At 43.9% G+C, this 23,853-nt stretch overlaps 1 protein-coding gene across 4 annotated transcripts in view; it reads right to left on the bottom strand.

Moving 5' to 3' along the window:
• LOC139787343 (uncharacterized) overlaps nucleotides 1-23,853 on the bottom strand; it is a 238,716-nt gene that overhangs the window by 46,466 nt on the left and 168,397 nt on the right. For all 4 annotated transcript variants that reach the window (XM_071726452.1, XM_071726448.1, XM_071726445.1 and 1 more), the window contains one exon: nucleotides 16,935-17,073. In XM_071726452.1, coding sequence (XP_071582553.1) covers nucleotides 16,935-17,073 — 139 coding nt within the window. The remainder of the gene's footprint in view (nucleotides 1-16,934; nucleotides 17,074-23,853) is intronic.

The following is a 23,853-nucleotide window of genomic DNA, read 5'->3' as shown; positions in this document are numbered from 1 at the left end:
CGAACACAAGTGCTTCCCGGCATCCTGAGAGACATCCCTAAGGAGCTTTACTCTCGTACTGTATTACCGCAAGATTCAAGATGCGTTCTATGAACCAGGCCGGTGTAAACGTCGCGAGAGACGGTTAGCCTACGAGAGGGATAGAATACCGCTTTCTCGGGGGGGATGATGTCTTCGAATGCGAGACGCGGAGATACGGGCAGAAACTCAAGATTATCATCGTACAGGTTGCAATGCGACCCTTCAAAATATCGTGGAGGAAAGGAGCTCTTTGAAGGACTGAGGAACACACTGCGAAGAATGGTTATCAGATCTTTTTAGAAGAGAGAGAGAGAGAGAGTTACTTTCTCCCAATAAATATGAAACTCTGTTATTCTTGAAAATTGAATATAATTGACAGCGCGATAAATCGCTGCTAATTGTTGAACGATTTTACGCTCTTTCTCTTAATCATGAGATATATCGTCCTAAGTCTCTTCCAAGCATCTCTCTCACACTAATGAAACTCGCATCGTGTGATCGCGATGTCTCGCAGTTTATTTCCCGTAAGAAGCTTCCCCGATGTTGTTCACGATGTTGTCGGAACGGCATCGACGTAAACACCACCGCAGGTATTAAGATATATGAAATGAGTTCGCCTGAATAAAGGAATCGATGTCTTCCAATATAAATCTCGAATGACTTTTACGATTCGATAAGTTCATCGACTTTGCCGCGAGTATTTTACGCGTGTTCTTATAAATGCAGCTTAAATGGAAAATAAACTTAAAAAAACATAAAAATAATATCAATCAATTAATAAAATACTAATACGGGAATGATAGAATATTATAATAATAGTTTTTCGATTGCCATTCGAGTTCATACGCTGCGTTGGACCTGTCGTAATTCATTTACCGTGCGCAACAAGCAAACGAAAACGTCGAACCGGAAGTTCCCGGAAGATCCATTCAGGAACGTATAGAGAGAACGTAAGGTTTCCGCGCTTTTCTCCTTCCCCGATACGGTTCCTCGGTTATTTGCTGCGAGAAAAAGGGAGGACACGACGAAACCGGAGGTGGCGAGGGGAGAGAGAAGAAACGTTCGAGACTAATGGAGAAGGTTCGAAAGCAGCGGGAAAATAAGCAGCCAGGATGCTCGCGGCGAGATGCTTTTGCATTGAAATGTCCGAAGCTCCGCGCGCTCACGTTTTCCTCCTATTTCTGCCTTTTCTTGCGAGAAGCTCGGGCAAAATGGACACTGAGAGATACGAAGCGGCGTTCTACAAAACGCCTTTCAACGGCGAAAAACGTTTCGCGCAAGCGCCTCCATCGTCGCCGATAATTATCGCGCCGATCACGCGTTTATCGTTTTCGACGGCGCGGATTGACGCTCCGATAAATCCGTCCCTCCCGCGATTGATTTGGAGAACGATGCTGTGCCTTCTGTCATCCGGCATAATCGCCGCGCCGCGCGCCGCGACGCCGTCTCGCGTTGACGCGTAAATTCTTCGCGCGAGAGTGTTGCATTATGCAGGAAAAACGTTAAGCAACGAAAAGGAAACGCTCGTAGCGCGCGGGATAAACCGCGGCCGGAAAATCGGATATTCCCTTTCCTGTCTCGTTTGCCCAATACGAGACGTTGCGGGACTGACGTTGAGGGATGCGAAAGCTTTGATAACGGCTCTGGGAATATCTTCCCGATGCTAAATATTCAAGACGCGTGAACGCCGCACAATCGCGCGGCGCGGAATTAATTTCGAAGCTTCTGAATTTACGTTTGACGTTTCCCGCCGGCTGAAGAAATTCCGCCGGCGGACGAAAAGGGAAACCTTGTAGCGTCTGATAAGCCGTAGATGGAAAATCGCGCGAGGTCCTCCCGCGCCGTCCCCACCGTGTTTTCCCCCAGCAAAAAAAAAATTCGCCGGCGGACTGACGTTAACGGATGTAAGAGCCATCCAGTGGACGGGCCACGGCTGCGAAATTGTTGGCCGTTTTGTAGAATTAGCTTCATGGCTTTTACTTCCCGTCAGGGATGCCTCTCCTTTGTTTTGCTTTGTTTCGCGCGATATTGCATCGCTGCGAAAACAACTCCGACGTAATACGCATCAGGTATCGTCCATTTTCAGATCGCAAATGCTCGCGGATCCATTGAGACGATAAAAATGTAACGAAGACATCAATGGATCAAACATCGGATTCTTTAATTTACAATAATAATAAGCAAAACTCGATCGTTTACGATATACAATCAATTAGAGAGAAAAATGCCATTTACAATCCAGACTGGACAGTTGGGGAAAAAAGTATATAATATTCACAAAATTATTATTAAGCTACCAAGATCCAGTCCGTAATTGGCATTTTTCTCTTTAATTTTTACAATTACTTACTTTTCGGAGTCTCGAGATTTCATACGCATGAGATGAACCGATGATGGTAGATACGTGAAATCAACACGGAGATGATAGGGCGGCTTGTATTGATTATCGAAATTCTTTGAAGCGAGCGAAAGAGAAGGATCCCATCCTCTTCCGGAGTAGTTATCGCGTACCGGTCAATATCGAATTCGCGGGATGTCGCGCTACGTACCTTTCATGCCAATACGTGCACGCGGTACAAAAAAGGAGAAAGAAGGAAAGAAAAAAAATTTGGCGCAAATGACAGCGCGAGAAGAGCGAGTGGTGTTTGAGCGAACGAGCGAACGAGCAGAAGATATTTTCCCCGCGCTTGCCGCGGGCTGTTGATTTAGTCGGTCTGTTTTCCTCTCTCGGTCGTGCGCCGATTCCGTCCTTCTCGCCCGGATTCTTTTTCTCTGTCCTCTCCTCCTTTTTGCAACCCGACTTTGCTTCGGGCGATCTGTTTCAGGTAATACACACGCGTTTCCCTCCCCGCCGTCCCGCGTTGTCGCCCGGAGCGTCCACGTGCGTGCGCGTGCAAGGGGCATTTGTTATGCATTTCGTTGCATCGAACAGTTGCCCGCCCGCCCGCGACGAATAACCTTTTCCGCTCAATTATTTCATTAACCGTGTCTTTGCCTCCAAGTCTCCCTGGTGAACCCCCTTTTTTTTGCGTTCGACAGTTTCTCTGTTAGATGCGGGATTATTATCGTCGACAAGGAGGCGATTTTTCACTTCCACGCTTAATCAATAACGAATCCGTTTCGAAGACAGATCGCCCTTCGGCTGCGAAAGAGAAATCGGTTCGGTTAGGATCGCTTTGCCAATGCGTGAAGCAAATTTGCAGAAACTTTCTACGGTTAAATTAAAAATTAAGACCGCGAGTAAACGAGGGGTCCATTTAATTTGCCTAATGAGCCACACATGCGCCAATTAAGGGCCTTTTGTGTGTAAGTGAAAACAATATCTTTTCGCAGAATAATAGGACAACGTGAGTATCAAGCACGTGCAACATTTGTAATGCCGGAACAATACATGTATATATTGTTTTCTAGTTTTGCACGAAGGCGGCGCATAAGAAATTTGAGAAGAACCGTAATGAATCACGAATTTTATGTATTATGAAAAAATGAAAATAAAAAGCAATACGGTTTTCAGTTTTTCCGGTGATTTTTAGCGATTTTCATGATTATCACCTGCAAAGTAGAATAATCTTCCCGCGCGAACGCGTAAAAAAATACATACGATCCGTGCAATTTAACGTTTAATCACGTAAAACTTTGTGCCTTGGAATTTCAGAAAAACATTCAGAGCACAGATACATAATCTCTTGCAAAATGTAAAATAAGATCATCACTCGCCACCTTCCTAATACCAATTGCGCGAATCAAACGTGCGCGCACCTCGTTCATTTATTCCGGAGACAATATTTATTCGCGCTAATTGAATGCGTCATCGATATTTACCCTGGCGCACGCATTAGATACGCATCATATATCTGTATATCGTATATCCGACAATCCTATCTCCCTCCCCGGTCGCCTCACCTCGCGAAAGTATATTAAATAGCTCGTGCTCTGGCCGCGCGCGTATCGATAATACGCCGTCGCTTATAATTGACGCATTATTTAACGCTTTCGTTCGGCCGTTTAATGCAATTTCAGGAGCGTATGCGTGGTCACGATCAGCCAGAACCCGTCCGCCTACCGGGTCCGATCAACGCGCACGCACGTGCACACGCAGGGCGGTGCGGCAGGGAGGGATGTGCAACTCCGGGTGCACGCAGCAGCCCTGGAGGCGGCCTCTCCGGGGCCGGGGCACATTGTTGGTTTTCCCCGCCGGTGTTTGCACTGTCCCGTAGTATTGTTACGCGTGCACACTCTCTCGCCACCTCCGCCGCGCTCCGTCCCCGTGGGAGCGACGCACAAGGCGGGGGCATCTCATATTAGCCGCTTAATTGTCTCTATTTGTCGAAGCTCACCGCTCGACGATTCATACCATTGGGGAGAGAATGGTGACCGCGCGCTGGCTGGCCGCTTCTCGAAGAGATCACAGATTACAGAGGGCAACACTGCGATCAGACATCGGAAAGCAGGCGCAATCGCTACGATTTTCGAAACCATTTCGTCGCTGGTCGAATAAATTTACCGAATAAATTCATTTGGATCGATTATTTTAAAAGACGGAAGAAAATTAGTTTAAGATTCTTCATTTTTAAGAAGAATATTCTCGATAGCATTAATTTACAACTATAAAAAGAATATTATATTATTATCGTCTTCGATAAAATAAGAGAAAATAGCAACGGAGAGAGTAGAATCTCTTCTGTATACAAATGTAATTAAAAAGACACATTTAGAATCTAATAAAGATCTTTAGAAAAATCAATTTTCAACATTTTTAAAACAAAGCGCTTTTTGTTATATAAATAATTCAAACTAAGAAGGTATTTTTAGATAGAAGAAATATCCAGCAGTCATTAATATATGATTATATCGTGATTGTAAACACGCGATCGGTTTCCGTTGCTGTCTCTTCTATAAAATAAGCCAGCGTTTTTTTCTAAATTAGCAGATCAAGTAACATTTAACTCCGTATTAAGAACAGTCCGGAATAATTATCGTCACGACGGGAAAGAGGTTTTAAAATATATAGAGAAATATGACAGCGACCAGCAAGCACATTCTATCTGCCGCAACGAAGATATTATCACGACAGTGGAAAAGAATTCCGAGCAAACGTTCTCTTTTCACGTCGCGCCATTGTCTTCGCGGTATTGTGCGAGTTGGAGACAGTTATTTTTTCAACAGCTGAATTGCACTTCGTAAATATTTCAGTCTTTGCACAATGACGTTTACTTTACATTCGTTGTTACGATATGTAGTCGTCTATTTCTGAAAAATTAAAGTGCCGTAACCTCGTTCCGTGATACGAACAAAACAGGAAATTAAATAGCGAGACTCGGTAGTTAAGATTAAATAGAGGCATGCCCCATTTTGAAAGAGAGAAGGCGAATAATTTAGAATATTAGTTCTTGTTTAGCATGTCGTGAAATTACAGCGTTTCTTCACTGGTTTTTTGCTAAATGAATAATTCAAGCTGACAAACTCTATTTCAAGAGAAAACATCCACTAGTCTCTCATTAATATATGATTATATCGTAATTGTAACATGCGATCGATATCCATTAACGTTCTACTTTCAATAAAATGAATGTTTTTTGTAAATTGACGAGGAATTTTCAATATAACAGACACTTTGATATCAAGATTTTTTTACGTCTTTATGTATTATTAAATAATTGCAAGGTATGGTAATAAATACCATAAAATCACCATATATATTGGAATCACGATAATACTTGTTACGAGGGGAAAGATAAAATAAGTCCGGCGGACTCATCTCGTTCGGATGAGAGTGTAACTTCGTTATGGCGTTTCTTGTTTCTGCTTTTATAAATACCGGTCGGTCATGGCGGCGCCGCGGTCGTCGCTAAATCTTTAATCTCGCGGACGAGACTATTTACGTCGAAAACTGCGGATAATTCGATTAATTCTTACCGTCGGCAATAGATCTGATTAAAACGCAGCTTTGAGGTGGCGCGCGACGCCAGGCACTCGTATACTCGATGTGACCTTTATATTCAATCGGGCCGAAGTGACCTCGGTATTAAATCCTTGGGTGAAGCGCCCGACGCCAATCTGCGCTTTAATCGCCTCGTTTATTGTTTCGGTAACACAAAGGGACAGACAGAACGAGACGCTGCCAAGTCAAACGACTAAATACTACGTATATTGCCTTATGTAAGAGTGCTTTCTTCAAGAATCCCTTTGGTCTCGTCGCAAGCGCGTCGAGGCGCCAACACGCCAATGAGTTTGCGAAACACGCTACGGCGAGGTAAATTAAATGCAGTTAAGGACTCGGCTTTAAAGCCGCGCGAATTCTTCTGCGAGAAGCCGCACGCGAGGCTCTTAACTCTTAACCCTCGTTATGATTCATATATACGATATACGACATTATATGATTATTTTAATACATGTTTCTATAGTCTCTTTTCCATTCTTAATTGCCTTAAAAGTTAATTATCGCGTAAAAAGTATATATATTGATTTCACCGACGAGCTCGTCTTGTTTCCATTAGTTATTTCTCTCCCACATAATTTCAAAGGTTTCATTCCGGGGCTCTTACTCGATTGTGTTAAATGAGTCGTGACTCTCCTATCTCTGACGACTCCACGTATGCGTATGCATTTCAAAGTGTTGCCCTACTTTCAAGCCGAGCGGAGAGAGAACTTTTAACTAGAATTGACAAAAAAAAAGATAAATTTAATCACGAAGATCCACTCGTTCTTTATGTATGAAACATAATACGATATTGGATCAGAACGCTTTATAGTGCAAATTTGTCTAAAACCGGGCATTCGGCCAGCAGTCACTATATGCTCAAAATTTTAACTTTAATCTGACGAATCTAAATTGTAAGAGACTGGAATAAAATCAAGTTTATGAGATATATGAACGTGTGAATCATTAAAAAGAGATTGAATTTTCTAAGAAAAACTTAATGCAAATTTAATCAAACAGAAAATTGTCATTAAAATTAAGATAAAATCAAGCAACGATACGTCGTGGAGATTGCAAAGAATTAATAAATTATTAAATTCTCCCAGGCAAAATGTGTCTCGCTGTTAACATCGAATCAGCCATTAATTTTGAACCTTCTACACAATTGAACTACATCACGTGCCGTCAAATTTAATTACAAATTACACACGATATCACGTGCAAACTACGTTGCGAAGACATGTCACGCTATCCGGATCATTTTAATGACTTTAAATTAGTGCGTTAATTACGAGATGGAAGTAGAGAGCGCCGTATAATTATATACGGCTGTTTCGGCGGACTGTGAAAAAAAAAAGGTCTGCGTGTAAGTTGGACAACGGCGTTACTTACACCGCGCGGAGACCTAATTTGCGATAATTCGCTCACGTATACAGTCGCTGAGAGCGGCCGAATTACATTCTAATTATGTAGAGTACCGCGGCGCATACCTGACGAAAGTTTCATCAAAGAAACAGCGAACGACATTCCTGCAATAAACCCTGATTAGATTCCCAAACTGCATTACGTGGATTACGCAGACTACGCGCGTGCAGCGTCCTACGCTACTGCATGCATATTCCGCGCTTGAATATGAAATCAGATGTGGTCTATAGTCGTTCGGCTCTCCTTCATTCATTAATTTGCATCTTGCGTTACACCGCGCTACGTAGCGACGATCTATTAATGATTACCGGCTCATGCAAATGCGGCCCTCGGAGGGAATACGCGGAGGCGTCCGGAAAGTTATAGCAGCAAGTCGCATTCATTATTAACACGCACTTGATACTCCTGTTAATCCGACGGCGCGGTAGACTACCGCGCTAATGCGATAATACCAATTGGAGATTTATGTAACTTGTCAGATCCCCGTGGAGAATTCTCTGCAGAGAAATTTTCTTTACATCGCGCATCGGAGAGACGCCCCGGAATACGGGGAACTCTTCCTACGGTGGAGCGCGCGATACCGTCTGTCTGCCGCTGGTTAAAAACTTTTAATGATTTCCCGAAGATTTGTCAGCGTATCGCGGCGGCCCGAGGTGCTCGCTGAGATGGATCGCTCGGGCGAAAAATAATTAGCGTTATAACTCAGAGGGGAAAATCGAGAGAGCGAGAGAGTTGGCGGCGCGGCGGGCGGATGTGCGGACGGGAGGGCGCGGCTGGTTTGTATCGGCGCTACATGTGATGGATTACAGCGATCAATGAAAGGTTGATCAGTCGGCTGATTGATTAGATAAGTTTCGGCGGTGTAACCGAACGAACTGCCACGCGAGTTCCCGGTTCCCGACACTTCGACCCGACCTGCCTTTCGTCTATTTTTCCCCGTAAGTTCTCTCTCTCTCTCTCTCTCTCTCTTTCTCTATCTTTACCTCTATCTCTATCTCTATTTCTATAGAGATTTATCTATCTCTCACTCTCTTTCCCTCGACGGCGTAGCTCTTTTACTTATTCATGTCGACCATACCCACCCACGACACGCGCTAGCAGGTCGGCCATTTTCGCGGGTCAAAAACGAGCAATGGAAGTCAGGAGTCACGAGGGAGAAGAAATTAAGGTCGCGACCAAGAGCTGAAATTTTTAGCAGCGTCAATTCTTTCCCGTCGTCTCTTTTTCGCCCGTACAAATGGAATTTGGAAATTGCGTGAGACTTCACCGTGGCGTTCGGGAGAGAAAAATAAGGAAGGATCACCAACGGTTCTCTGCGCTCCTAGATCCTCCTAAGTATCCCTCGGCTTTTCAGATCTTGTAAATCCCGTCGTATTTTCTCGTTTTTCAAATTGTTGTTTTTCGCAATTGACAATTTGGTGCATGGCATAAAGACGAGCAAAGAGAAATTAGCCGGAGAAAAGAAATTGAGATCACTGTACATTTGCAGAGCCGTCTAATTTTACATTTTACATTCGTTATTAGGAAAACACGAAATTAAATACATTCGTTTGTGTAATCGATGAAGTAATAAAATGCAGACAAAACCACAGGCATCCTCGGTTGCACGAAATCACCCATCTTTGCACTTTTGATTGTTGCGTCGAAAGCTCGCTGAAACGGCATTCAGCAACGGCAGCGATTTACAGATCGTTGCTCTCAAATGTAACAAATGTTATTCGCTTTCCGAGCATTCCCGGAATTTTGCAGAATATCCCGTGCGTTACCTCGTGTCGAGTATCAGTAACGCGTAGATGTTGCGCCCCGTTATTCGACGTTGCCGAGAGCGCCGGCCGAGCCTGGGAAAATACGCTGCGTCGTCGTCCCCTCGAGCTTGAGGTCATTGATTCTGAACAATTTTCACCTCGCCACGGTCTCTCAAGTCGGGCGAAAATTTACGCGGGGGTTCACCCCGGCGAGACCGACAACCGACATCAGGTCGGAATGTTTCCACCTCCGCATTCGTGTTCCCTGCAGACGGCGTTTCCACGGGTCAAAAATGAAGGAGAGAGAGAGGAAAAAAAAAGAGAAGAACGCACCACGGCGAGGCAAGAACGGGCAAGAAATTAAGATCGCAAACCGTGACTAAAACTTTCAGCGCCAGCCGTCCGTGATTCTCCTCTTCGTGTTCTGCTCGCGAAAAGCGCGGCTCTCCGGAAATCCCGAGACGCGGCGGTGAACAATGAGTTCCATCTTTCATTCATGCGAAGAGGCCTATGGCATATTTCGCGGTTTAACCCTAAAGTAACGAGGCTCAATCTACATATATACAACATGAATGTCAAGCATTTTCTGAAAACTTTTTAACGGTGAATTATTTTCTCGCTGGTAGGAAACAATAAATGTTAACATTAAAAAAAGATCAATAGCGCAATAACGCAATTCTGTATCTCTGTATTACGTTCGCGACGGCTGCGGTTTCGTATTAAGCACATTCTTATCGTGCCACAGCGTCTCTTTTTTGGGGAGAGCAGCGATTCGACGCGATAATGCATCGGCGCGATCCTGAAACGAAGTCCTCTCGCGCCCCCAGGTCTCGTAAATCCTGAACGCAATTAGTAAAGTGACGCGCCAACGTCGCCCATCCGAGTGAACTCGAAACTTCGTCCGTTTACCTGCATCCGTCTTGAAAGTTTCAAAATGCACAGCCAAACACAGTCGAATCGCTGGCGGTTTCGAGGAACGACGAACCTCGCACTTCCCGTCGCGGGCGCTCACAAAGGAAGGAATGTTCGCGAGAGGGAGAAGAAGCTATTTACTGCGGGCGTCGCGCGGCGCGGGCGCAAGAAAGCATCGAGTTATAGACAATCGCGAGTAAGACGACGGGATAAGAACCGCCCCGCGTAGAAACGATAGTCGGACAGGGAAAATGGAGAACCATAGAGCCGTGGAGTGAATATTCCGCTGGATATCTCTATCCGCTCGCTCTCTATCCCTCTCCATATCTTCCTCACTCCTTTTCCACTAGCTGCTTCCCTCCCCCTCGTTCTCCATCGCGCGGCGTCTTGCGCAGCGCGACCTGAGAGGTAATTCCTTTTCGCTCTACATTTGCAAATGGAATATTGGACGCTCGTTTGTCCGAGATCTTGCCGATGCTCCGTTTCATTCACTTAAGTATTCCACTATAAATATATCGCCGACCTAATGTGCCCGACATACGAACATGCGAACGTCACTGCGTCCTCGTTATTTCTCGATGTTTGGAGAAGCAGAGACCGTTTTCGCTAATCCGCAGTCTCCTTCTCTCGTAAAATCGACCGGCGCGATCTAATTGCGCTGGTCTGTCCTCCGCGCTGCGTGCGGATAATCACAATTCCTGCATAGCGATGTAGACATGAACTACCCTCTCCAATTTGAATCCAATCAGCGGATACTCCGTCGAGACGGTCGCGTCGAAGGGCCGCGCGACGCGAAAAACGCCGCTATATGTCGCGCGACGCGATATTATTCATATGCTCGGCGACGCGTTTGGCTCGTCACTCCGGACGCAGAGGCAATATAACTTTTTTCCCCAACCCCTTCTCTCAACGGGGCTCGCGCCCCGTTCGAACACTCGTCCGTCTGTCCCTCTTTTTTTTTTTGCCCTCCGCCACGGCCACGCGCGGCCGGAAATGACGCCGGTCGGCACGTAGAATCACGCGGATACTTTCTCTTTCGACGGGCGCGAAAGCGTCCGACCGCGGCTTCCAGTCGGTTACGGATATACGTTAATTTGTTCGTACAGACGACGTGTTACTTTGGAACGTAATATTTTTTTATTTCCGTTCAATTATTTGCTAATTTATTTGATCCCCATTCAGTTTTCTTGTTAATTTGTACGTATAAGAAACGAATTACTAGAACACATTCGGTACGGCTTACGAATAATTAACTTGTTACAACATGTTTAGCTGCGCTTAATTAGCTGTCGTCATTACGCCAATTAGAACGGGATACGAACGTGCGGTAAACATGATCTAATCATTGCGAGATCGTTAGGCCTCACATTGACGAGGCTGCATCCTGTATAACTGAATGATCCGTTTTGCTTAGTCTGATAGACGTCGCTGCCACGATGCCGAAGCGCGCGCGATTAAATGTAACATAATATCGCTACCTTACCATCACACAACGTCTCGTTAACGGCTCCCTCCGCCGAGATAATCGATACGATATATCGGTACTATGAGAAGATCAAACTAGATGAGGGGAAATCCCAATCGCAATTTTAATAGATACCAATTATAGCTTCGATCCGAATCAATTCGGATTATGAGATTATTAATCGTGAAATCATAATGGTAATCCTCGACGTAATTTATGACGGGCTCGCCAATAGTTTCGCGAAAGAGTTTTTAGTTTCCAGTGTAGATAGTAATTGGCTTAGATACAGATCTCGGTTCGAACTATCGTATCGAGAGCAACGTATGATGATAAATTAATAAATTCCCGTTAATACGAACTTCGCGCGCGGGCATAGTGGCAATTCAATTATCTTATGCTCAGCCATGTAGTTTATATGTATCCTATGTAACCCACATCTTCCGCGCCATTCCACCATTTTCCAATTATCCCGCAATAATGAGATCTAATACTCCATTATTACAACGTGCCGGCTACTTTATCGCTTAAGGAGGATTAATGACGACGTCCGCGACTACTAATTTTATTATCGCGAGCTAACGAGTGTACCCATTTCGTATCCCAGGATCGTACGAGAGGGGGGGAATTAATCATGTAATCGCTTCGCCAGGCTTCCTCGCGAGCATACTCGCGGTAATAATTTCGCAATAACTTCGCCGGGGCATAAAATATCTCTTTGATTAATCGGCGCCTGGAGTTGTACAGATCTATACAACGTAACAGGAATGAGTCAGTTATTACGATGGTTTTCTTCAGAAACTACTCTTTTTAGGTACTTTATAACAACTGTCGTTCAATATAATTCAACATCGCATCACAAGCGGCAAGCTGAAGCAATTTATTTTCCTAAAACTTTTTACCCTCTCTTTTTTGCCCTCCTCAAAATTGTTCTTATAATTTTTTCTATCCCTATGCATGTACTCGTCAATGTACGTATGTAATTATATTTTAATAGATGCAAATAAACTCGTGAATAAACAAATAATTTAATTCCACGTCATTTTATATCCTTTCTGTATCATATTCATTATTCTAGCCTTTCATCCCGTACTTGACGGAACAACGATCCTGCTGTCGCAAGATGAGTTTAATTGTCTACAATACAAAATTACACTGCAGGCCCTCTACGCTTTTTAAATCGACAAACAGTTATCGCGGGGCGCAAACTGCAATCGCTTGTCATTATTTTGGATTATCGGTTACCGTTAATTGACGGTCGAGCGCAATGTATCGTGCAGTCTGTTCCCGATCGAAACTATTATCGGGTCGACGAATATCACGACGATACCTGTCACGGTGAGAAATAACACGATCGGACGAATCGAACAAAAGAATTAACGGAAAAACCGTAGGATACTATCACGCTTCATAAATATCGCTTCCCGTAAATCAATTAATTGACATGCTACGTATGTGTCGAGCGCGTATTGTAAAATGTTTGCCGGGGCGCGCCGATTGTTCATTATGAAGCACGATGATTGATCGAATATGCACAACTGTATCATCGCAATTACATTTTAATGAATAAACAAACAAATAAATTTCTTTTTGTTGCCCTCGAGGCCCCCGGGAATTTTCTTGTGATTATCTTTCAGCTATACGTGTTCGGATTACGTAGCGCTAGATTAGTTATCTTAAGATAAGCAAGTTATCGCTAGTTTGGTAACATCCACGTTACCAACAACAAACAAACTATGACGCTTGCACCTATACCTATTATCCATTAATGCAGAATGCAGAACAGCATAATTAGATGCGCATTAAGCAAACAATTTAGCTCTTGCGCTCGCATAAATTGGCCCATCGTGATCTGCATCGAGCAAATAATGTTATTACCATCCAGGCGTGAAACGTAAAAAATTCATAATTATTATTTTTTTTTTAATACCGTCACGCGTTCCGTTTTTGCAATGTTTTGCCAATATTGAATTCAATACCAACGAATGTCACGTACAAGTAAAAAGAGTACAACGACATTTTTTTCTTACAAATTTTGGATAACACCAATCTCGAACAATTTATATAAATTTTTTATATTTATTTTGCCCGACCATTTTCATTCCCAATTTCTCTGTTTTCCCTCGTATCTTCTTATTAGAAATTTCATCTTCGTTCCTTTTTTTCGTGTTACGCGTCCTTCTCTATAACCGGAGCCGCAGCGGAGCAGCAGGAGGAGCGTGCTGATTGGGAGGCTAATCACGCGCTACTCTCCATTACATTAATTAAAACTTAGCTCTCAACTCTGCTCGGCTTCTACGTCACCTGCCGCGCCATTCGCGTTGTCCTTTTCTTCCTCTCATCCTGCTCGCGTCTCCCGATGTTCCCGCGATCACTTTGTCTCCGCCCGCTCGTCTACCTATCCACGTATGCCACCGCTTGTATGCTATCGCATTTCCTAAGAAAATCACGATTGCCTCCAACAACGTGGATATGAATAAGTGACAAGCTTGTTCTGTCACCGGCATTGCTTAATAAGATTGAAGCCGTTTCTACCATCGTTGTTTAAACAAAATTCTCTACATCTCTTCTTTAACCTGTAGAGGACGGGAAGCCTATTTTTAGGCCCACGGGGGTCGCTTATTTTTCGTAGCATAACACTTTATTTTTAAATAAAAAACATAGAAAGTCATGAAAACACTTGCCCGTCCTTTCTGTTTCCACGAAATGGATAACTAATTACAAAAATTATTTCTTCAACCAAAACTATTTTTATGTAGAAAAAAATTAGTTAACAAAATATATGCGTTATCTATAAGAATTCTGCAATTTTTTACATGAGAAAAGTTAAAAACAATTTCACGCTTGATGAAGAAAAGTATTGTGATGTTAAAATATATAGTATGGATGTAAAAGGAGTATAAATAAAAGTACTGCTATTACGATTTGTTTAGTTTGTGTTTCCTATTTGCTACCCTAGTTTTGCCTTCAGGAGTCGTTCCCAAAGGGTCGTACTTTCAAATGGATACCGAATGGAGAATTACTCTCAATTCAACGTCTACCTTATGTCGCCGTGTCCCATAGAGTTTTACTGTCGAGGTTTGTTCTTAAATTGCGAAATCTCGAAACTTTAAAGCGCTCCTCAAATTTTTAACCAGATATTTATTTGAGTATCCAAAAATTTCAAAAATTCTACAGATATATAAAAAATATATTAAGATATTTATTTTATTTTAGTTTTTGTATATCACGTATTTTACATTAGTAAGTTACGGGTTGTGCTAATTAATTACCTATATAATCACCGTTTATGTTTGTAATCAATAACAAAGATTGTGAATTCCCAAAATTATTCCGCGAATTAGATCGTTTGTTGCACAAAAGATTTGCATTGCCGTCGGCAAAACCGCTTTGCCCATTCGGCGAAAATCCCTACTCGACCCAATTCGAGCGTCGTATCGGTGAGTGTTGTAGCAGAAAAAAGAAGTAGAACGGACGGCGAATAAATAACGTTGCACCAACGGATAATGGTATTTATTGAATGTACAATTATACATCCTATATCGACGAAGGGAATGGATTGTTCTCGCAATTCTATCGCGGATAGCCCTGCCGTTTATTTTTCCCCGGCTCGTACATTCATCCTCCCGGGAGGATCAATAACGACCGCGAAAAACAACTTCCCTGCCCGCTAATGTTACGATTATGGCTGTACGTTAATCAAGTCGAACGATCGGCGCAAGTGCCCGCGTGACTATACGATATCCAATCTACAAGACGGCTAGTGATAATAATGTCCATAAAACGAGACTACGTATCTTTCGGATTAGTCGGAGAATTATTCTGACTTTAACTCAAACTAAAAGTTTAATTCTGAACTATGAACACTCTGCCTCTGCCGCGTAACGCTCCATATATATCGCGAATATTATCCGGACGAAGTGGATCGCGGTTTAACGTCTTCGATGAGAATATATGGCGTGGATGAGGACCACCGCGGTGGCAAAATTGGAAAAAGTGCCGATCAAACAAAATTAATTGGGTTCCCCGCGTTCGGGGCTGCAACAAAGCAACTCTCGCTTCGAGCGAGAACGAGCCGAGCCGATCGGAGGTACTCCTCAACCGCGAATTATTTCGGCACGGAACTTTGCTATATCCAGCCGGGTCCCGCGATATCGCTTTTGTAATTCTATCGCGGAATAAAAGATCGTGTTTGACTAGAAACTACCGCGCGAAAGTATACAGACGGACGGTGCGCGACGGTCTATTCCGCCGAAATATAACATGTGGACCGACGTGCGACGTGCGGATTTTGCGGAAACCGTGTTGGAAATGGAAATATAGGGAAAATTCTGGTTACGGGGGAGAGCACGTGATCGAGCCACCGAGAAACGTGTTCTTTTCTATAACGTGATCGGAACCCGTCGTTCCAATTATTTTCCTACGGTGTCGATTCGTGGAAAATACGACGGTACAATAGTTCCGTTACACGTGCTAAAACATTTCTTCGAAAATATTGGTTAATTCGCTTCATTAATTTTACGCAAAAGAGGAGGAATGTCTCCTCTTTTTTCGAGTTAATGAATATTTTATTAATTTAGCGTCAATAAGAGATTTTCGAATTGGGCAATCATATATGATTTATAGTACTGTCAGATTTTGGAGTTTTAATTCATTATTTCATGTATCAGCATATGAAATACGTGACGTAATCAACTGGATATAAAATGTCCACTTACAATCACTTTTCGCAAAATGAGCTACTTGAAGTTTTAGGAGCTATGGAAGTAATTGCCATGCAGTAGTTGGCGCTGTAACGATCGTGATTATAACTTACACAAGGCTTTTGTAACTAACTGAAAAGCGATGCCTTTTTCGCGCACTGGATCATGGAGCGGAGTTCCCCCCGGTTGAGTTCGCTTGTCCGCCTCGGGGTCACGCGCGCGCGAGCAGTTTCTATTTAACATTTAGTCATACGCTCGCGTAGGTACTTCACCGACTACGCATTCATCGTAAATCTTACCACTACGCGCGCGTACACGACGGCCAAACGATAGTGGTTACATGTATCGATATACAAGCACGCGCGCTGCTCGGTATGGATCGCCCGTTCTCTTCGATCTCAAAGCCACCCCTGCTCCGGTTTCACGGATGGAATTTCAGGAGAAACGTTTTATACGCCGGGTGCTCTCTCGGTTGGCACGTCGCCTCGAGCGCTTTGTCGGAGGGCAGTTAATTAATAAAAGCTGGAAAGAAGGGAGTACGGGGGGCGCGCGTACGGCAGCGACGGGGAGCGCCAGGCGTTGGTCCGGGGGAGGGGGGGAGGGTAGTGGGACGGGAGACTGGGAAAAGGGGGAACGAGAGAACGGGTATAAACGGAAGGTATAAAAGGATGGAATACTATACTGTCGTTTCATATCGGCCGGCCCGAACTCCACACTTGCAATTCAAACGAGAATGGCACACTCACGTGTCGTGAACGAGGAACTTGTCGCCGTTTTTCTCGATGCAGAAGCCCTTGCTGGTGATTTCGGAACCGTTGACGGTCACCAAGTCTACGAGCCCGGACTGGAACCACCGACCGTACCATTCCTCCGGGAACGTGCAGCCTGAAACAGTGGACGGATATAGAAAGGGGGGGGTCCAGCCGCCTGCGGGTGATGGGCGATATACTCGCTCGGTCGGAAAGTTTCCAGATTTTAATCTGAGGATCTGAACCCGCCGACGAATCCGCGCGCACCGGAAACGCAAAACAATCCAAAACGGCTGCGGCTACGATATATTTTTCAGCCGGATCGCCGGCGAGCAGCCGGCGCGCTTGTACGCGTCAGGGTTACCATTCTCCAACAACATGGCCAAGAGGAACGTAATGAAACAATTGTAACTGCTATTTCTCTCTCTCTCTCTCTTTCCCTCCCTCAGAGACGGAAAATGTCGAGCCTCGCAGTATTATTTTCTCGTTTCCCGCGAGAAACGCGGCGATTGCACGAGCTGAAAAGCCGATGTTTCTCTTCGAAGTCAAGAGAAGAAAGTAGGTGCAGTGTAATACTATATCAGCGAAAAGGGATAATTCCATCCTATTGTCTATTACACGGGAGATCCCCGCGCGTAAACTGATTGCGACGGTTCTATATTTATGTATGGATTATGTCTCTGAACCTTGTACCGCGCGAACGTTTATACGCGGCGTACAGGATGTTACATTTTAAATTCCGGGATTTGATATTCAAAAAAAACTCAACGACGGAGAAGAAATATTCCTGGTATCATATAATGTTATCGTGTAATGCAATCTCAATACATCGTATAATGTAGTCCGTTATCAAAAAACTTTCCCCTATATATTCGATGTTTCCTGTGTCTCCGTATGTTTAGATAAACCGACATAATGAAAAATCACCGTCCATTTCCATTGCGTTTAAATAAAAAACTGAACCATTATCCCTGCCGAGCTGCCGAGTGGTCACCCGTGGTTGCTCGACACAGGGAGGAGTCCTTTCTCACCCTCCGTTTCTCGACCCCCCGTTGCCGAGCGTCTTTTCCGCCCGGGTTTTCCACGGGCCGCGAGGGTAAATACGAGATTCCACGAATATTTCGAATGCCCGTCGGCAACGGAGTCCGCCGCGAGCTCAAACGAAGTTGTAAAAATGGAGAATCTCCTTAGGGAGATCGGATTATCGCGAAAGAGCGCGCGAGCGAGCGAAAGAGCCGTTGATTCTTTCTTCGTCGCGCAATCGTTCATCCTCCTTACTCCCCCCCTCTTTCTCTCATTTTGCGCCTGTATCTGTAGCAACGAGGATTACAAGGAGGAGCGACGTCGCGATTAAGCATTGTTTGCCGGAAGCATTTTGCATTTAATAAGTCCAAGTGTTTCGGAATCCCAGATGAGCGGGGGGAACCAAGCAGGAGGAGTAGACGACGCCAGAAGAAAGGAGGAGTGCGGGATTGGAGAACAGGAAAGACGACGAGGAATCTTGCGAATTCGCTACACGAAGATACCGGGCCCGCTGCCGCGACTGCATTTCGAAGTTGCGAAAGCGGAGAGTCGATGGAGAGACGACAGCAGATGGGATTTATTAATACTCAAAAGACAGACGGACGTGCGCCTTTTGTGCTAATGCGTCGATGTGAACATCTCTCGTTCTTCTCTCCTTCTTCTTCCATCTCTCGTTCTCTCTCTCTCCATCTCTCTCGCCATCGAAACCCGGATAGATTTCTGAACACATTCGATCATTACCCCGCGGCTCTTAATTTCCAACTCCCGTAGATTACGTTCTAGGGAGAACTGCAATGCGTATCAAGTATCCTCATAGTTGTCAGTGTCTAATAGCAGATGTATCGCATGACGTTGTTTCCAGTCGCAACTGCGTCTTCAGTTACATTGCAACGTCTACAGCTGTATAACAGAGTTCTACTACTCTTGAACAGTTTTGATGTCGAGCTCTTCATCAATGATAAATCTGAGACTGTGTCATACTTGTAACTTCTGTGTGACACGTAAATTATCATATTACTCGTGTAATTCGCGAAATTCCGAATAACAGATAAACTACTCATTTTCCTTCTAATCATTAAAAGCCTAACAATTAAAAGTTTTCTCCGTAACTCAATTCAAAAGTATACCACGCAGACCTCGACGAATATAATTATTGTCACTGACGTTACAGCGACGCGCGTGCTAAGTATCGCGGATCTTTTCCTGAGACAAGACGAGAGAAAGAATTAAGGAAAATAAAGGGGGAAAAACCTGGAGAAAGAAAGTTAAAGGATAGGATGGATGGAATAAAAAAGAAAGAGAGAGAAAAGGAGAAGGTGGAAGTAGGTAGCCACGGTATAATTAATGGAAATTGGAGTTAGGTCAGAAAGCAAAGTTATCGGGGAGAGTTTCGTTGCCGGTGCACGGCAACGAGCCATTCCACTCGCGCGCGAGCGCGTACGCAAGAGGACTGGCTTTTTCCGGGGCAGCAGCCGCTGATATAATTACTAATTAATTACCGTTTCTGCGGCGCCGTGCCGCGACGCGCCGTTTCGACGGGCTCACTTAAAAGGACACCGTATGAACAGGAAAACGGAAGTGGCTATAATCTCTCAGAGGCGCCTCCGGAGCGAAGCGATATTCTGCATCGCGACAACGAGCTCCGTCCATTGTGTGGCAGCCAGCAGCCTGTCGATACGCTCCCGTTCGCACTGAAACTATTTTAATAGCTGACGTTGCGCGTCAGGCCTTATTCAATTCTTCATAACCGAGTTCGTCGCGTTGGCTATACGACTATGTTCAATTTCAAGGATGACAAACTGTTTTCTTTTATTTTTGTTTCCTCGCCAGTCAAGCTGGGAAACGCTTGGCTTGTAGCGCCGACGTATATCGGCATGCTGATGAAAAGCGATCACAGAGGACTATAAAGACCGTCCCAGAATGATCGTTCAAGATCACTGGGCGAATTTAGTAAAACATTCGCGTAATTTATTTACGCCGGAAACAGCAATAGAAATACTTGTGTACCGCGGAATCTTATAAACTTGAGGGTGGAAGATGGGAGTGGTGGGCATATCATGCAGCTCGCGAGACTTTCTTTCGCTGATGTCTTCTTTTCGCGAATTCCCATAACAGCAATACATTTAATGTTTTTACATATGATACGATCTTGTCATAAAGATCGCACCGCGGGGGAGCGATCCGGGAAATAAAAGCAGATTAAAGCTCAACCCACCGTCAGCCGAACACTCGTATTTCTTGTAAACTGCGCGGACTTCCCCACAAAGAGGGGTTTACTCTCGTTTACAAAAAATAAGCTCCCACATCTTGTAAGGGAAGATAGAGGGAGCGAAGACATTCAGCTGCGACGAGCCACGAGCCACGAACCGGGAGATCCGAGATCGACCTTCAGGCAGTATCAAATTATTATTCTTGATATCTTGATCTTCGTGATAAAACCTATAAGACCGCAATATTGTGCCGGATTTGTTTTGTTGTCACGCAATTTAATGGCGTTAGAAATTGAAAATACATGGAAACGATAATTTTCTTGAACGTCTCTTCGGGTTACTTTTCTATAGACGGAGTAATTTATGATAATCTACATAAATTTTTCCAAATGTTCAGAAATAATAAATTACTGGACCTAATAATGTTTCTCGAATATTTATTGGGTCCTTCCATGTCCTATAAATTTATTACACGTTATTAAACCTGGGTTATTAACTCCAACGCTAAAATGAAGTAACGATAAAATATTTATAATATTATTTGTTAAAACTTTAATTTGAGCTGCGTACAGCTAATTTTCAATTATATTCTTGCAATTTGTAGCTTATCGTTTTTTTTAATTGACTTCACGATTGAACATTGCTGGAAAAGCTTAACAAGGAATATCATATTAAAACGGAGCAATACTTTGTGAAAGCAGAAAAAGAGATTCGTAAGAATGAACTTGGAGATATCGAAAGTCCCTGGAAACTCGATAAGAACTTGGAAACTCACGTAGCCGGCCGTCGATCAATTCGTCATCAGAGGAGTTAAAAAATACATTATCGAAGAAGCGCGAAGGGAAAAGAAAAGAAGAGAACTACATAGAGATTAGCGATTTACACTTAGCCGACGTTCGCGAATTATTGAAAAAATCACTCGGGCGTGAGGCAGTTCGAGATAAACTTTCCAAGCGGCGCGGCGCAAGATCTCCCAACAATAATTCAGTAGTACTTCGCACCGTACTCTGTACATCCCAAGATCTGTTCCCAGAGTACATTCAAATAAAACAGCTGAAATGCCGTTTCTTTAAAAAGGCAAGCGATAGGAGATATATAAAGCGATCGCTAGCGACCGATACGTGGAAATTTGCAAGACGGCGGCCCGCAATCGTTAATTTAACCGGCTTGAATACTGTCATGTGAAAATCCACAGACACCCACCGATTGTTTTCGAGTTAAAACGCTGAGTAATACTCCCACTTCCAACGCTTAATCTGATTTTTATGTATACATTCGCGCGCGTACCTACACACGTCCTCGAGCGTCTATCGCCGAGAATGATCGGGTTTCGGGTGAAATAACTTGATTAAAATAATCTATCACCCGCTAGTGACAGGGGTGATTGGCTATCTCAGTTAAATATGATGGAGGGGCCATCTCTGTACTCGCGCGCATAAGCGTCCTATATATTCCTCTATCTACCTTTCTCCGTCACTCTCTCTTTCACTCCGCCGTATCCGCTCGCCCGGCGCAGTTAGCCTGATATTTTCTCCTGGCTAGCTCTCCACCTCTGTATCGACAGAGGCAAATTGATTGGTAATATGTGGGCACTGCCCATCTACCAACCTCCGTGACATTTACTAACGGAAATGCCTCGTTTTTTCCGATATCCAAGCTTGAAAGAGTCGCTGAGAGGGGCTTTTACCGTAGGAAATGAATATTACAGGAGTGGATATCGTACATCGGCACCTGGCCGACGATATTACAACGTCCGGGAACGCATACGTATAGTTACGGCGACCGAAAACAAAAAAGAGAGTGCGGCGCCCGTCCGGAACAGTAGTAACAGCGCTATATAGTCGGACAGAAACATGCAAGAAACTTACAGAAAGGGATACGGGTTTTAAAGTTTCTTATAAAATATCGGCAGATATTTACACACGCCAGACATATCATATAAACGTTATTTGCTTCAAATTAACATGTGATATCGTCTGAAATTAATTGTCAGGAAAAAGCAGGATCTTAATCGTATTAAACCTGGGCAGATATCCCAATCCCGCGGGCGGTGCGTGCAAACTGCGATTAGGCATATGTGTCAGCGGGTGATCGCGTGCACATCGTGCGTGCAAATGCCGCAGGATACGTTCTGAGAAACATGTCAAATATGAGTGACAACGTCCTGCACAGATATGTAGGAATTAGGGAGCGTATTGGAAACCGATCGTAGGCCAACGAGACGGACCGAAGACGAATGTGTCAATCATCTCGACGGAATTGTGCACGACAGCGACATGGTCTTCAATTCACTCGAAGACACCGTCCAGTGACTAGTTACAGTTCCGGCTTACATCTTTTTCTTTATCTTTCTCTCCCTCTTTTAGATTACGACGATTGCGTATGATTAGGAAATGTTTGTTTTCTATAATATAAACCACCTTCAGTATAAAGTGTCGTGACCAAGTCAAACATGTTGAGAAACATCCTGTAAACGTCCTTCCTCGCGAGGAAGAAATAGTCTCGCTTTTTTGATGTCATGTAACGTTAATGGGTTGATTTTTCGAGGATGAAACTTGACAGTACACCGATACCTTTCTTCGGATTCTATCTCTCGCTGAAGGTTTCTTTTCTCAAACGAGCTACCATGTCTACGTGTCAATGGAATATCCCTTTCCATGGCAAGGCGGTGCACAAAAGGGGGCGAAAAATGTTTCAGCTCCGTTAAAAATTTCCTTTGCCGAGCGCTATAAGATGGATATTTAATTAAATACAAAAAATACTGAATCTCTCACTCGCGAGAGCGTGATTGCATGTGGATATAATGTGTGTAGGAGGGCGCACGCCTACACGTGATCAATATATATCTGGGTCAGTGATTATCCGAGCCTTTGTTGAACGTTTTCTATTGTTATTACACGTTTAAAGTAGTTTCCGGAACAAAAAATATTTGCATGCCGCGAGACGTAAAATGGGAACGCCTAACGTTATTAACGGCACGGATGAAAGAAGGATGCCCCAGGATTTTAATATAAAAGCGCGGACGAGTTCCGCCGTAAAGATGTTTTTATAACGCGTGTTTACGTAATGCGCCTTCAACGTGAAGCGGCGAGTAAAATTGCATTCATTCAATTCTTAAGTTCGGTTGCCGGAGCATCCGGTGTATGTAATCACCGTCATCAACATATAAAACAGTGCGTTCTAGAAACCTGGATACCATATGAGAATTACCCGCTCCATTGTCTTGCAAATTATTTTTCCAACGGCGAAACTGTGCGTGGAACGTTAGAAGAATGGTTGTATTTTATGAATTCACATTAATTAAATTTCGCGCGTACGCCATGCTTTTCATTACGAAACTTCCGCGTCGTCGCGGAATAAAATTTCACATTCATCAATTTCATATTCGTCTATCTCTGGTAAGTATAAATTACGATTAATTTGATCCGTTTGGCTCGTTCGACTTTATCGGCGCTAAATAATATATCAAAATCTTGTCCGATCGATATTCGTCATTTGACATCTCCCACGCTATAGAGAGATCGTCTGCAGATAAGAGATTTTATTCCCGATATGTAACGCGCGTAACGTTCGGGAACGCCAAAAGTTACGTCAATCCGAACGACGACAATGATTTCCTTCATCACGCATCCGGCCGATACTATCCGGCCATTTAAGATCCGGCGTTTCAATTTCGCGATATC

The sequence above is a fragment of the Temnothorax nylanderi genome, unplaced genomic scaffold (genome assembly GCF_030848795.1).
Source record: "Temnothorax nylanderi isolate EJ_2023f unplaced genomic scaffold, tnyl_v1.0 TNYL_tig0009_pilon, whole genome shotgun sequence".
NCBI lineage: Eukaryota > Metazoa > Arthropoda > Insecta > Hymenoptera > Formicidae > Temnothorax > Temnothorax nylanderi.
The sequence above is the reverse complement of the archived record's forward strand: the minus strand, read 5'-3'. Positions and strand labels throughout refer to the sequence as shown.